The sequence below is a fragment of the Hippopotamus amphibius genome, chromosome 2 (genome assembly GCF_030028045.1).
Source record: "Hippopotamus amphibius kiboko isolate mHipAmp2 chromosome 2, mHipAmp2.hap2, whole genome shotgun sequence".
Classification (NCBI taxonomy): Eukaryota; Metazoa; Chordata; class Mammalia; order Artiodactyla; family Hippopotamidae; genus Hippopotamus; species Hippopotamus amphibius.
The window spans coordinates 111,120,424-111,136,813 of NC_080187.1; the positions used below are offsets into that span (position 1 = coordinate 111,120,424).

Below are 16,390 nucleotides of genomic sequence, written 5' to 3' on the forward strand. Positions count from 1 at the left end.
TCTCAATTTTGATGGATGCTGTGAAACTGCCTTTCTTAGAGATTGTACCATTTCACACTTCTCCAATAAAGTACAGCTGTGCTTACTCACCACCCTTGTTGTGTGGTGTCACCAAGCTTGTTTACTGGGATCAGTTTCACAGGGAGCACCACAGGTTTAACCTGCATTTCTCTTCCATGAAATGGAACAGCTTTTCCTATGTTTAAGAGCTATTTTTATTTGCTTTGCTATAAACTATCCTCTGCGCATTAACCTGTCAGATAGGTAAAACTTTTATTGATTTATAGAAACACCTTATATATTAAAGATATAGAAACTCCTTAATATAATATAGAAACTCCTTAATATTAAAGATATGAACCTTATATATGTATCATCATTACTAATACTTATTCCAAGTTTATTACGTTTCTTTTGATGATGTTATTCTTATCCATGCATATTTTATTTTTAGGTAGTCTCACTGATATTTTCTTCAACTTTCTTTAGACGTGTTCTTCTTTAATTTAAAGATCTACTAAGACTTATTTTATGGATATTTCTTTAGTCACTGTGGGTGACCCGAGTGGGCTTCAGCCTGCTTGGGACAAGGACATGCATGGGAGTGGGGCCGGTCTCCTCACAGTGCTGGGTTACTGTTTCCTGGGGTGCTGGCATTTTAATGTGTCAACCTGGCTAGCCTGAACGATATTCCTGTGTTATCGTTCAAGTTCAAACTGTGATCTTGGTACTGCTGTGGAGCGACTTTGCAGAGGTAATTAAAACCCTTAATTAGTTGATTTAATTTAGGGAGATTATTCTGGGTGGGCCTGGCTTTATCAGTGGAGAGTCCTTAGAAGAGTTTGAGGCTTTCCTAAGAGAGAGAGGGCACCAAGGAGGTGTGGTGCCTGACCCTTGGCTGTGGATGACAGCTTTGGCCTTCCCCAAATGGTTCCACCCTGCTCATCCTCCCTTCCTGATGACCTGCCCTATGGACTTTGAATTTACCCCTACAGTTGTGTAAGGCAAGTCCTAGTGGTAAGTCTGTATACGTGGGTGTGTGTGTGTGTACATGTGTGTATGTATAAATATGTACATGTGTGTGTTATGTATGTATCTATATGTGTGTGTGTGTATGTGAGTGTGCTGTGTGTGTTTCATGCATAAATCTCTGACTGGTCACGCTCTCCTGGCTGAGCCCTGAATGATGCCCTTGGAAACCACAGAATTAAAAGTGGAATGCGGTATCTGCTCTGTCTGCAGTGAAACTGCTCATCTCTGGGACTGTACATGCATGGGCTGTGCATAGGTACACTGGCCTTGGGCCGCCATAAAGAGTGTGATAAATAAACAAGCTGTGGAAGCCAGGGCTGTGGCCCATGTCCACGGGGGCTCCTCCACGGCTGCCAGGCAGATCTCTCATGTGGAGGGGCCAAGAAAGCCAGGCGATCGAAAGCTTCTGGGCCCGCCTGCTGACGGAGCACCGTGCATGGGCAACTCAGTGTCCCTCCCTGAGTTGTTCTACGAAGCTCTGTCAATGCAGTGTTTGATTAGGACTCTTGAAAAGATGACTCATGACTGGAAAGCACCCTGAACCAGAACACATTTTGAATCATCTCAGTTGATGGGGTACTATCTGGCCTATTGCCCCCAGCCTATGGTCCTGTGAGATAGCATCCTACAACTAGGTGAGCTCTCTCCAAGGAGAAGGGGTGAACGCCGACTGGAGTCGAGGACCAGGTGGGCCAGAAGGTGGCAGCTGTGGACAGTTTCGCCTTGGATCATGGGGAATGCTGATTCTTCAAGGTCAAAGCCTCAATCACCTACTGGCCCAAGTGGCTGAAAACAAACACCAGGTCGTGGGGCAAAAGGGACACCGACATAGAGCATGTATTGCCTTAACAACCTGGTCCCCAACTCCTAACATGCCACCCTGGCATGGGCAGCCCTCACTGTCACCCCCCAAAAGGGGTGCCCCCTCATGGCTGATGTTCCCCACGAGCTGGTCCACACTGACTGGGAATGTGACATCAAAACAGGTAGTTAGTCCATTCAGGTTTATCACATAACTTTTCCCCTCAAACACCATACTAAACCCACTTCTCTGTTCTGTAGTAAACAAGATTGAGAACATCTAGAATATGACTGCCCACTTGGAAAGAAAATCTTGGGGCTTTTATACTTTTTACCTCTGTTGTTTCTAATAAGTACTTGAGGCAATCTGCTTCACGAGCTGACGCTAAAGGTTTGGAAAAATACCAACTGATATGAAAATGCAAAGAATTATTAATAAAATAATCAATTTTAAACCACAATGATAAAAGTAAAAAATTTTTAAAAAAGCAATCCATATACATATTATAAATATTTTTTTTTGAGGGAGGTGACTCATTATAAATAAGTCATTAAAAAAGAACTTATTATTTCCCTCATAATTCAATCATATAGCAAACTTTGAAAACGCATTATATGTCAGCTTCCCGGTCTCATAAATAAAAAGTGTTTCTAATCCTCAAATTCCACCTTGTCTTTATATATGTCATATTTAAAGTTCTGTGTTGGAACTCTGCAGCCACAAGGAAGTTCCTGTGGCACTTGATACTTACAAAATCAAATGGCCTAGTATAGTCACTGGGCAGGACCCACGCAACCTTGGCTGTTCCTTCCACCAGCATGCAATTTATCTAGTCAATGACCATAATGCTGCAGCGTGTGATTCCGGCTTGCTTTGCTTTCAAAAGAGTTTCCCATAAGAGAATTCCCTCCCACTTACTACATCGGCCGAGATGACTTCCAAGCGCACATTTTAGCAGAGAGCGCGCGCTCACGGGGATGGACTCTGCAGCAAAGGGACTCGGACCCACATGGAAAGCACAGTGACTACGGGGCATGGGCTGCCCATGAGGGCTACACACGGCGGGGACGTGAGACCAGAGCAGCAGGGGGTTTCAGCAGCAGTGCACGGAGGGGCAGCCACGGGGCAGAGCGTGGGTGCTGACTGCGGGTCTGTCCTACCACTCAGTCAGGGACAGCAAGCAGGGGACACTTTAGCACCTTTCTGTGGCCAGGCTTTGGGAAGGAGTATGATTTGATTCTTGAGATTATTCCACCCGCTGACCAAGTCTAGAAACCATAATGGCAAAGAGGAACAGTAAATGTTTCAGAAAACAAACACAGGCAACCTGACATGACGTTATTTTAACTTGTTCCGTAATTAATACTAACCCCCCCTCCCCCAGATTCTGTTGATGAGATGCACTAGGGACAACACTTGATCATTAGAAAGGCTTTGGGAAAAGCCAATCACATGAGCAGAAGGACCTGGAAAAATATTTTGGCAGTATTTTTCATGGAGGGCTATACAATTTGAGCTCTTACATTAAATAGCCCATGTATCATATACAATTATTAAGTCACAAACTCAAGACAAATAAATCATCCCAAAGAAGCTAATTCTGCCTGCCCAATTTTGTTACTTCTTCTGGGTGCTGGTTCCATGATGTCTGTGGAAATTCACTGAGTTGGATCCTTAGGGAACATGCATTTTTTTTCCTATGTGTTTCTCACTACTCAATAAAAAGTTTTTCCAAAATGTCCAACTCCTTGAAGCCTTTAGGTGATGCATGGCTAAACAGAGGGCTTGATATTCTTTTAAGAGTACTCAGCTCTAAGCCCTCATGCCTCTCAGAGGAAAATGGACCTGTCTCATGGCAGGTACAAACTTAAAGTTGTACTTGCCAGGCCCATGAGCCATAAAAACAGTAAAACAAAATGATGACTCCATAAAGGTGCTGTATTTTAGAGGTAGATCTCAAACTTCACCAGTATTTTAGCAAATTCCAGGTCCCCCAATCTGGGAACAAGGGCTGTGCCTGGAAAGCCTGCCTGGTTCAGCGTAGTTAGAGCTTCTGAGCAAGTCAACAGCCCTACTGTGGGTGGAGTGTGCATACCGTGTTCTGCAGATTTCAAGGGTTAACAGGCAGAAAGTGAGATATAGAGTGCACAGCTCATGACCGGGGAATCTTCATACCTCACAGATGGCATTAAAGGGCATCAAAGGTCCATAGTGAGGTCCCCCTCAAAGTAGCAGGACAACATTCCTGCTTGGAATCTAAATCTGTGTGTCAACTAATAACAGTCTAGAGAGGGGAGAGAGCTGGGATTCTCTCTCTTTGGGGGCATCAGACATGCGTTGGGCAAACCCACATGGAGAAGTGTGGACAGGCCACATTCTCACCTCCCATTGACCTGGAGGGGGAGGTGGGTTCTGGCCAAACTCCTGACTCTATCCTTCTCTAGAGGCATCTCTCATGTGATGGCACCAAGCACCCCCATCCCAAGCCTTCCTCCACCAAGCACCCAAAGCAGCTCTCCTGGAAAGGGTTACTTTTCTGATAACAATGTCTTGGTTGGTTTAGCCAAGAGTTGGGCAGTCAGTCTCTTATATACCCGGCTGGCTACCCCATCACGGGCGTGGTCATGTGGACCAAGCACACAGCTCCATGTGGATGGGCCAGGACTGAACCTAATCAACACGTTACCATTTCCCAAATCTGCCAGGAGGCATATTTCTGATTTAACATTGGGCTGCATCCTCATTTTGTATACTTTTAGAAAACAAAGGGATTTTAACCTACCAAAGAAGTTAACTGGGCTAGCTCAGAACTGAAATAAGCTGATTCTAGCTGACACCAGCAATCCTAGTTTATCAAGTATGATAAAAACAAATACCACTACTCCTATTACCTAAACATGCTTCTCACTGTGCTAATATACAACTATTTCACCTTTAATGGCATGGCTAAGTAACACTTACCGCAGGATGGGAACTTGGAAGTTGTGGACGGAAATTAATATTTCCTGGTCAGAAAGAACACGGACAATTACTGCTATGTCAGTGAAAACCAACTATTTACCACCCCTCCCCCCACTGCAGATCAATCAATGTGACTAAAATATTACTGCTTGAGGAGTAGATACATTTTATGCTTACATTTCTTGTTGTCCTCTCTCACTTTTCTTACATAAGCAATTAAAATGAATTTGTTTTTTAAAGGTAAAGCCATCAGCTATTTTTGATGAATGATATTTATAAAACTGGAGCAATCTGACATCATTTCAATCAATCAGTAAAAACAAAGCCTCATCCCATCTTGTTTGAATTTGCAACAGACCGAATCTAAAACAAGTCTGATTACTATCAACATCTTAAAAGAGTGAGACTCCAATGTCTTGGCTACTCACCAGCTTGCCCACCAATTTTTTGACATGGAACTGTAAGAACTCTTAACAAACCATCTGACTTATAAGAATAATGCTCGACGAGCTGAAAAAGAAGAAAGTAAGGATGTGTAATAAATAATGGAGGCAGAAAATGGAGAAGTCCTGACCTGGAGCAGCTGACTCCCCCTTTAGGACTTTAAAAGTGACACTATCGAATGTAAAATAGATAGCTAGTGGGAAACTGCTGCATAACACAGAGAGATCAACTCGATCATGGGTGATGACTTAGAGGGGTGAGATAGGGAGGGTGGGAAGGAGTTGTGGGAGGGAGGGGATATGGTGATATATGTATAAATACAGCAGATTCACTTTGCTGTACAGCAGAAACTGGCACAACAGTGTAAAGCAATTATATTCCAATAAAGAGCTTAAAAAGAAGTGATTCAAGGACAGCTCTTAGCAACAAAAGATGTTTCCTTGGTGGTCTTCCTGATCCCTCCCCAGCCTCTCTCCTGCCACCCTCAGACTTCTGGACAGAAATCCACATGCCACCTTCCCTTTTGGACTCTGCTCTTGGGTCACCCTCTTTCTATTTTCTTTTCTTTTTTTTTTTTTTTTTTTGGTTCTGAAAATTAGTTCTTTATTTTGATACAAAAAATAAACCCTTCAACCTGTAAAGAATATCACTTATTTTCATATTATTGTAAAGCAAACTTGCAGGATAGGAACATCTGCTACCAGCTCCAAGGATGTCACCTATACTTTATAAAAAAAAGTCATTGCTACTTGGATTCAAACAAACAACAATATGGAAGAAGGAGTAGCTAATTATCTTCATCACCTGATTTTTCTATAAGTTTACTAAATCATCACTGGAAAAGCTAGTAGTTGGGATATCACATAATTATGCCAGAATTCGGTAACAGTGGTGAAACCAGACAAATTATAAAAACATGACCTTTTATTGCCCTTCTCTATTGTTTCTGGAGTTACAAGGGCTCTACTTTACACCCCCATGGGCCAGCAGTAGGCTTGAGTTACAATGTGTAGATTCCTTTCAGTTATAGTTGCAAAAGAAGTCTTTAAATTCTTGAGGGTTTGACACGTCTTGGAAAGAAGTAAGCTAGAAGGCAGACTGCTGATCTGCATTTGCTTAGATGGAATCTTTCTTTCTTCTTTTTTGGGGGGCAGGGTAGCAAGTTGCATTTATTTGTTTATATTCTCCTATATCCATGTGATAACAATTCAGCACACTAACTTTCATTCATTTACTCAGTCATTCAACAAACATCCTGCTGTGTGCTAGGCCCTGGGATGGGACAAAACGTAAACTATGGTGAATGAGACACATTTCCTGCTGCTAAGGTACTGACTTTCTTGGTGGAGAGAAATATAAATGAATAATGTAAAGTGATCAATGCTGTAATAGTGCTGTGGGCAAAGGCTCTGGAGGCACCAAATAATTCAGCCCCAAAATTTCAGAGATAAGACATTACAACACAGGTGACATAAGAGGTGGGACATGCGGAAAGCTGAGCCTTTGGCAAATGGCCTCATGTTGACGGAACATGGACAGCCTTGGCTAACGGCTCCCAGAAAACTATGACTCATGCTGTCTGATTTCTACACGAAAAAAATAAATGAATGGTGAGTAGATTTATTTATCTCTAATCAAGATTATGCAATAGAAAGACAGTCTTAGTTTTCATGTTTTCTTTTCTCATCTAGATATTTCCTCTTCAGACAAGCTAAAATCCTCCTGATATTTCTTTCTTATCTGTTTATTGGTACCTTTTCCAGTTAAGGACTTCTTGCTCCTGAATCTTTCATCCTCTGAAAACTTAGGTATTTGGGTGGATGTTTATTGAATGAATATATTTTATCCTTCCAGGGAGCATTCTCTTTTTAAAGTTTTATTTTATCGTGGAAAGAACACAACATGAGATCCATCCTCTTAATACATGTTTCAATCTGACCAGCCCTAACACACTACTGAAATGGACATCAAAGCTCTCTCTGTTCTGTTAAATGCAATTGTGTATTCTAAGTCTAATAGTATTGAGGTCCCTACAACAGCGGAAATATCCCATCCATCTCTCCAATGTCGTTCAATTATCTCCTTACATGCTTATGTTTTCAGACAATCTACCCCACAAGGGTGTCTGGGAGGTGGGCATACACGTAAGGATTTCCCTCTTGGGCCGGGGTCTGCAAACTTTTCCTGTAAAGGGCCAGATAGACATATTTTAGGCTTTTTCACTCCACATGCCATCTCTGGCACAGAGTTCTTTACTTACTTTTTTAAAAACAACCTTTAAAGTACAAAGGCGAAATACTCTTTCAAAACGATAGCATTAAAATAAAGCAAAGTCTGTGGTCGATAAGGAGCTACGTGCCAACGCGCCAGAAACCAAAAGGCAATGTCAGCGTTATGACTCATACGAACAAACGTTAAAATACCCAGCACTCAAAAAAGAAGATTTTTTTCCCCAACTACAGTATTAGGAAACAAAATACATCATGTAGTGGTTACTCTAAGTGCTTTAAAGGAAATGGGGAACCCTGATCTCAGTTTTTAAAAAAAGACAAGGTTTTGAGACGGGTGCTTTCCTGCTGTTACCACACGTGAGGTTCCTGGCGGGGCCTGGTGTGGACATCTGAACCCATCTCTGATGACATCCTGCACCTACAAAAGCTCAACGTAGCTGTTGCTCTTGGGGTGGCAGAGTCCCTTGGTTTTCTCCACCTCTGGACCCACTACAGTTTACAGAACACTTTGCCATTTCCTCACGGAGCTGTGATGCAGGATGAAACCACGTCGTTTGTGCCCAATGGAAAGCAGGGATGAACATCAGTTTAGGGCTCATTAGTGCCTAAGGAACTCCCAAATTATGCTCTGTTTTGGGGTTTACTACCAGGTGGGTCAAGAAGAACCCCTTTTTTAGACCAGGGCTGAACAATCCTATGTAATTGGTGGTCTGAAGCGCATGAAATGCTGACTGCTAGTTTGCCTTAATTTTGCAGCAAGATTCATCTTGCAGCGAGAACGGCACCTGACATTTTATATTAAATTTGGCCTCTCACAACTCAAAGAACAGTCTGATCATCCACCTCTAGGCCTCCCTTCCTAGCCATCTACACCTTTCTTTCGTGTGTCTTTGTCTGAAAGGCTGCTCTGACTTCCAGGTACAACGTCTTAGAAAGAAATGTCTCTAGTGCGCCAATGCAGGGTCTCCTGTAAAGCAAGCACAGTCCTGAGTTGGTACCACCCCCTGGTGCCGAGAGCTGAAGGGCCCCGGACAAGCTATGGGAGCCTCTGTCACCTAACATGGTGACCCTAGACCAGTGTGTCCAGGAACCTGGAGGCTGCAAAGCAGACTCTGATCGGGTAGGTCTCGGCAAGGAGCCAGGTCTTCTAAAAAGGTCCAGGGACCAGTTCCCCTCTTTTCTGAGGATGACATGTACCTGCCAGAGTGTGTCGAAATTCTTCCCACCGGGGATGGAGAGCTTCCCCGTTTTGTCCTTATCGATGCGGTAGTGCAGCACCTTCCCGTCGTGCAGCAGGCACAGGGCGTAAGACCCGTTGTCCCTGGACCTGATCCTGGAAGAGAGGAGACAGCGTATCACCATCACTCCTACCACCCGGTGGGGAGGAGCGCCCTGGGCGGGCAGCCTGCAGCAGCGTCCCAACCTCGGGGTCAAGGGCTTTGTACCCAGGAAGGCCCAGCCTACGGCTCAGTGACACCACAAGCTCCAGACAAGGAAATGCTTGGTTGGGGATGGGCTACAGCCAAGCCCAGTGGGCCGGGGAGTGCTGGGTGGGCATCAGGAGAGGCCTGGGCTCTGGGGCCAAGTCCTCCATTCACGTGGAACAGCAACGTCGCTCGGGGCACCAGCACGTGGGGCCCAGAGCAGCCCGGAGCTGGGGGGGCGGGGTCTGTGGAGCCCTCCGCACTCACCTCCTCTCCTCAGTGAGGTCTGTGTTTGGGTCAGATTCCAGTCTGTGCAGCTGCCCTGCCCAGCCCAGTGTGGGTGTGGGGGTGCGTGTTTGGAGGGCATTTTAACTAGGAACCTTCTGGACCCCAGATAGAGGTGGGTGACAGCTTCTACACCCAAGGGCCCTCTCCTCTCTCTCAAGCTTGCTCTCCCTTTTGCAGGGAGGAGAGGGCAGGACTGGGATTTAAAATCCTCCATGTGATATTGTCAGATGACATCACCAGGAGAAGAAAATGCCCTCCACTGTGGGGCAGGGACCAGCAAGCAGAACCAGGGCTGCGCTGGCTGTGCTGACCTCCCAGGCTCTGCCTCCTGGTCCCAGCAGGTGCTCCTTGGTGCCACCCCACTCCCTCATCTGAGAAATGAGACTTGTGAATCTGAAACAGAGGGACACCCACTGCAATGTAGGGGGACCTGCTCCCCATGGGGAAGGCCTGCAGGACTTGGGGAGGGTGCAGTCCAGATGCAGGCTGCAAAGGCACGAAATGCAGGTGAACCCCCTCCCCCAAATGAAATCCTTAGTCATCACCATCCTCAGCCCATCTTCCCCTCAGCAACTCAAGCCCTTGGGATCACAAGATCTAAGAGAGGGTGAGTCACTGAGGTCCCAGAAGGTCCCAGAAAGCCTCTCTGGCCTTGGTGTTTTCTAAAATGAGGAAACTGAGGTCCCCAAATATTAAGCAAAGTGCCCAATGCACTGTATTTTGGGAAGAGTTCAAATGTGCCAAGCTGCCGTGGGATTTCCATGTTGTGGGGATATTTCTGGTGCCTCCTCTTGGTTGTAAGAGGCCACATGCATGAGATGGGCTTTGGAAACTGACATGGTCAGTTTCCCTGGCTTTGTAGGTTCATCTCAAAAAGCTAGCCCAGGACTTGAGCGCTGAGCTGTGTGGTGAGGGGTTGGAACCTTGCTTTTAAAATAAGTTTCTTTCAAGTCGTGCTTGGCCGTGCACGATGAACGAGTTCCCTCCATGCCCCAGTGCTCAGGGCAGCTGGTATGGGTGGTGGGACACACCCAGACCCCCTCGGCCTCGGCAGGAGCCACTTCTGAAAGCTTCTGCACTGTGAAAACAACCCTACCTCCCAACCCAACCAGGTCACCCGCGTTCCCTTTCACGGTCACACGACCCATCAAGGCCAGTTGGTTGCTGTCGAACCGAAAAACAACCACACAGTAAAGGAAAAACATATTTTTATATGAGGAAGGACTGAATCTATCTTATAGGGAAGCTATTTTAATAATGTGGATCTATGCACACCTGCTTTGTTTATTTTATAAGCATCAGTGGCAAACAAATAGGATAGTTTGGAGGTCCAAAGAATTGTGCAAATTCTTAACATGAAGCATTAAGAATTTATGCATTTTCATATGAAAGGTAACCCTGGGACAATGATGTCCACAGGCCATTCTAAAATACCACTCTCTTTGATTTAAGGTCCTTTGCATCTTGGCTTCAGCATCCTGGAAACAATTAACTGCATCTGAACTTCGGTTTTCTGAATCCACGTCCAATGCCCACCATTCCACCCTGCCTTATGCCCTGATGGATCTTTTGTTGTTAAAACTGAGATGGAGGATCACAGAACGCCCAGGGAGATGGTGCAACCACCTCATTAGAAATGGGGAAATGCAAATTACGACCACAGTGGAAATACCATCACACAACCCTTCAGACTGGCAAAAATTAAAAAGACCAAAAATACTAAACATTGCTGAGAATGAGGGCAATAGGCACCCTCGTACACTGCCAGTGGGAACACGAACTGGTTCAATCATTTTGGAAAACAACTTGCAATTCTCTACTGAAATTGAACCTGTTTATCCCCTGTGAGTCAGCAACATGCTCTAAGATACACAAAATGTGTGCATGGCGTGCCTGTAAAGTGTGTGGGGATGATTCTAACAGCTTCATCTGTGAGTATCAAAAACTGTAAGCAACCTAAGCGTCCGCGGAGTGCAGAGTGAGTAGGTCCGTCGTGGGGTACTCACACCACGGAATGTCACAGGATAAAACAAACAGCGGCTGTGATATAAAGCACAGAGGCCTCACTCCAGCATGAAACGAACCCCGTGACTCCACAAGCATGAAGTCCCCAGACAGGCAAATGCGAACAGTTTTGTTGAGAGATGCACACCTAGGTTGTAGGTGGTCAACTAGAAAGGAAAAAGAAGGAAAAAGCCAGGGCCTGCTGGACACGAGGGTGCAGACGTGGTGTCCTCTAAGGGGTGGGGTGTGAGTGAGGGCCTTCTGCGATGTTGCTTGCGTTTTCGTTCTTGACGCCGGTGGTGTTTGCCTTATACGTATCCATTAAGCTGCACATATAGAGTGATGCACTCTCATGTGTGTTTAATATTTCATAAGAAAGACAGCATTGAAAGAGCGCTGGTGCAAGGCAGAAAGAGAGCATCTCTTGCTTCTGGGCAGTGATTTCTGCAAAGGCACACGCTTCCCTGAGGTTCCCCAGGAGAGGAGGTCCCGGAGGAGTTTCTCTCCCAGAGCTCCAGCCAGGCAGCCTGTGTCAGCTCCCGGGATGCCAGTGGTGACAGCTCTCCGGTGAGCACAGCCTAAGGACCGGCAGGCACAGGGACAGGCCCTGGACACGCAGCCTAAGCAGCCCCCGAGGCAGCTGGCAGGAAATGAGGGCAGAGAAGGGAAACCCACAGGCCCAACATCTGTAGGAGGCAAAGACCAGAGGCTTGGTGACACTAACGGTCAGCAACTGTGAGGTGTCTGCTGGCTGCAGGCTGGTCCTGGGCTGGGCTATTTTTAATCTAACATACGGACTCTACTGCTTTGGAAGCTAAAGTAGCTCTTCCTCCTGGCCCCCTCCCTCTGCCCTGGGATACCTGCCAGGTTTGCCACGTGGACTCCCAAATTGGAAACAGCAAAGGCTAGTCTGGCAGCTTCTCTTGCGGTTGCTGGCTCCCACCCTTCAGGTCAACTGTCCTCAGGCATATTCCCAGGAGCCCCCGAATACTGTATTTTTTCCAAGTGAATTTCCTGGAAGAAGCAGGCTCACAACAGATTTGTGTTTTGCCATGATAGGGTGTGGGACTTCAGCACTTTGAACTGCAAAGTTGTCCTAACTGACCTTAAGATCGCCTTGAGGTCCTTGGTGAGAGGGCAGGAGAGCCACCTTGCCTCCGAGCGTAGACGGTCACAGGCTCTACCATGAGCAGGCCTTGCACCTCACAGACACAAAGCACTTGGCAAAGCTGAGGTGGGGAGCGTGTCCATTCTGCCAGGCACAGCCCGGAGGGGCTGAACCCCCTCTCCACCCCCTCCTATGCCCTCCTGGATCAAAGAAAACACGTGGTAATGATGCCCAGACACTGACGGGGGAGTGAGGATCCCGGAGGTGATGGGACCCTCAAGGTGACCCCCACCCACCAAGGTCTGGGGACACTGCATTGCGTTGCTGCAGACAGAACAGGACAGCACATCCTAGCCCACCAGGCATTCTTGTTGTCCTGCACGTTTTTTCCCATAGCAGAGCGGAGCATGGCTGGCTGGAGAGGAAGGAAGGCGCCTGGGATGAGCTGTGTGACTATGGCTGGGATGGGCTGTACAGAGAGAGATGGGGAGGGGCTCCCTTCCAGGGCTGATGCTGTACTGGGTGGTCAGATACTGCTGCATGGGGCCCAAAAGTGGTTTCTCGAGATGAGATGAGGAATGGGGAAAGATAGGATATGGGAGTGGCATTTCCAGTCATATGCTTGCCAGTATAATGCTGAGAGCACCCCCAGACTCAGGAGAGGTGCCAGCCCAAATGATCCACAGAAGACAAATGAAAATGCAACTTCTGGGTACTTCTGCCTTGCACTATAGCAAAAGTCAGGCACATGAGCATTCCATACATGCAATGAAATCAGGATCAGTATGGAACACAGGTCCACATGTCAGGCCACGCCAAGCTATTCTTTCACGCATCTGCCTTTTTAAAAGTTTTATCACAGATTCCCCTCTCTCCCTCTGCTCTAGTTCATGAGGTGAAATGAGGTCATGGTGCTTCTCCTCCAGCTTCATGGGGACCTTGATCAGACCAATGAAGTGATACTGACATCTGTCCACATCTCCCTTTAAACGTTTCACTTCAGACAGACAGGCCATGATCTTTATGTTGAGCTGTGGCTGCAGAACTGCACGTGTCGAATAAAACGGCACATTCTGATCCATGATGGCAGTACATAAGAGTGCTCACAGGACTCAGCTTTTATTGTGGCATCTGAGGGTCACACCATCTCATTCATCAATGAAGAAGAGGATGCTTTTTTCTAAACCCACAGATCGCTTTTGAAATTGAAGTGTATAACAAAAAGTAAGCTATACCTTGAGCAGGGAAAAATGAATGCCAAATAAGAGCAAAAAAAAAAAAAAATGTGAGTTTCACCTAAGGACAAATATCAGTGCTGCAGTGGACAGGGGGAGAGCATCCCGGGCCAGCAGAAGGTGGGCATCTGAACCTGAGATTTCCCCACTAAAGCAAGGAGGGTGAAGAAGAAGACCTCTTCAACTCTGAGGACAGCGTTCCCAGCATAGGACACTCAGGAGTCCCACAGACGAATGTCGATCAAATGTGAGCTCAAAAAGATCACCCGAAGCATAAGGAGGCAGGAGTTATGACAAAGAGGGCAGGGAGGGAAAGAGAAAGGAGAGACAGAGATTTATACACCCCTCAAGGACTTTCTGTATTAGAATCATCAGATACAGAATGTAAGCTAACTATACATGAAATGTTCAAAGAAACAAACAATGGAATACAAAAACTAGCAAGCAATAAGATACTCTCAGAACTGCACAGAACTATTTGAGAAATAACAAAAATAAATACAACTGCTAAAAAATTTTTTAAAAAATGTAATTGGTGGGAAAAAAAAAAACAAAACAATGGATGAGTTTAACAGTAGCTTAGATACAGATGAAGTGAAAATTAACAAACTGGAAGACAAACCCAAGAACATTACACAGAAAAGGCAATAGAAGATAAGAAAGAATACAGAGGATGAATTAAGAAGGTCTAACATATGTTTAACAGGAGCCTCTGAAGGAAGAAATGATAAGAAAGAAGGATAGTAATATTTGAAAAAAAAATAGATGAGTATTTTTCAGAACTGATGAAAGAAGAATCCATGGTTGGGAGGAAGCACAGATACAGGGCAACCATTGGCTTAGCTTTAAACATATTACCTTGCTCATCTCCATAGCAACTCAGTTAACACACTAGTTTCCCCTTTCTAACATTCAGTAAACTGAGGTCGGAGAGATGAATTAAGCTGTTTCAATCACAGAGCTATTAAGTGGCTGTCCTTGTCTGAACTTAAGTTTCTACAAATAGAAGCAGTTTCAAGGTAACCTCTGTCTCAGCCAGTCAAATAATGCAGTATTTGGGGTGTACTGCCAGAACATTTCCTACTGCACATATGGTTACAGACCCTTCAGTGAACTTGGAAAATCTCAAATGATCACTATTCTTAATCAGATAGCTTAGGTAGGCATTCGGCATTTCAAACAGGCTCAAATATAGACCTCAGACCAGCAGCCTCAGCATCACTTGGAAACTTGTTAGAAATCCAAGTTCCTGAGCCATAATCCAGACCTAGTGAGTTAAAAACTTGGCAGGGGGCACTGACCCAGCAATCTGCTTTACCCAGACTCCAGGTGGTTTGCACAAACACAGAAGGTTGAGAACCAGTGCTTACATCATCTGCTCTGGCCTCTGTATCCTGGAGCCCCACTGAAGGTACTGTTTTCATCCTTCCACCTTTCTCCTAGTTTACATTTGTTCCTTGCTCATAGGGAATACACGTGTATATTCTTACACGCTATCTCAGCGTCTCTGAAAAATGTGGCATACTGTGAATACATTTTTTATGGCATCCTTATACTGAGTTGTACTTGCACTGAAAAAGATTAATAGCTATTTCCTAAGAGAGGCATCCTCCTGCCATCCAGTCCACCTGATGGGGAAGGGGGCAAGGGAAGGGGTGGCACTGGTGAAAGGTACTGTTCTAATATTCAAGGGTGGCTGGTATGTCATCCAGTGTCCCCAAGCCAGGTCCATCTTGGACAAGGACCACATGGTTCTGCACATTCCTGACTCTGGGTGAATACAATCCTTTTCCTGAGAAAGCCACTGTCACCAAATCTCCTAGTACCCAGTTGTGTACAGAATGGTGTATACCCTCATCGGACCATCTACGCATGCTGCTCACTGCTTTACCTATAGGTTCTCCTGGAAGGATTCTCACAGGGCCCTGAATGTTAGAGGCATGAATAAGTGAATGTATGTGTGTGTGTGTGTGCATGCGAGTGCACACATGCATGTGTGTAAAGGAGGAGAGGCTGTGAGGGGCATGGGGCTATGATGGAGAAGGATACTGTGGGAAAGGAAGGGAAGAGAAGGGAGGAAGGGAGAAAATAATGAGAGTGTCATACTCCATCCAGAAAATGGCTAATGAAGAAGGGATGACTCGAAGATTAAAGTGTTTATCTCTCCTTGAAAGGGACAGGGGAAGGAAGGTCTGGGGCACCTGGATTTCAGAGGCAGAGTACATAAGAGCACGTCACACAGGAGACTCGATTTTTCTGCAGGGCTGGAAAAGTGGCTGACTGTGCAGGGCCCATGAAGGACAAATGGCACCACTACTTGGTACCTGCTCAGAGGCCTCTGCACTGTCTTGTTTCTCTGCACACAGGGCCCTACCTGGGATGACTGTAACATGTTAAACAGCTGTCATGAGAAAAGCACAGTTGAGTTCCACCCATCACATGCAACAACCACAGGCCGGCACAGGAGCTGAGACCCACCCCCAGCTACAGGGGATGTAACGCTCTACAACCTCAGGAGCCACAAAGATCACAGGCCACAGATCCTGGCCCGCCCTCCTCACACACTCGCCAGCACATGTGCCTCTCAGACCCTTGGACTCCAACTCTCCTGGGCTTCCTCTCGGCCTTGGTTCTCACCTTCCTGCCCTGCCCACACTACTCAGCTACAGCATGGCCAACCCTCGCTCTTGACTTCTACAAACTACTGTCCTGGTCTAACACCTGATTCTGCCATCTCTTCCCGTGCAGAACCATCATCCCCCATTCTTCACACTGTGGGGTGCCAGCCCAGAGGTCAGGGTCCTCCTCAGGACCTCACAAGTCTCCTAGACCTGACTGCCCCACTGGTTTGGCCCAGGAGA

The 16,390-nt window shown here is 46.1% G+C and overlaps 1 protein-coding gene across 6 annotated transcripts in view; it reads right to left on the reverse strand.

Annotated features, from left to right (window-relative positions):
• Positions 1-16,390, reverse strand: part of SYK (spleen associated tyrosine kinase) — a 117,495-nt gene that overhangs the window by 42,102 nt on the left and 59,003 nt on the right. For 4 of the 6 annotated variants that reach the window (XM_057722052.1, XM_057722053.1, XM_057722054.1 and 1 more), the window contains 4 exons: positions 8,668-8,803; positions 5,224-5,305; positions 4,796-4,839; positions 3,034-3,102 (listed from right to left, as the gene is read on the reverse strand). In XM_057722052.1, coding sequence (XP_057578035.1) covers positions 3,034-3,102; positions 4,796-4,839; positions 5,224-5,305; positions 8,668-8,803 — 331 coding nt within the window. The remainder of the gene's footprint in view (positions 1-3,033; positions 3,103-4,795; positions 4,840-5,223; positions 5,306-8,667; positions 8,804-16,390) is intronic. The other 2 variants (XM_057722056.1, XM_057722058.1) reach the window with 2 other exon arrangements.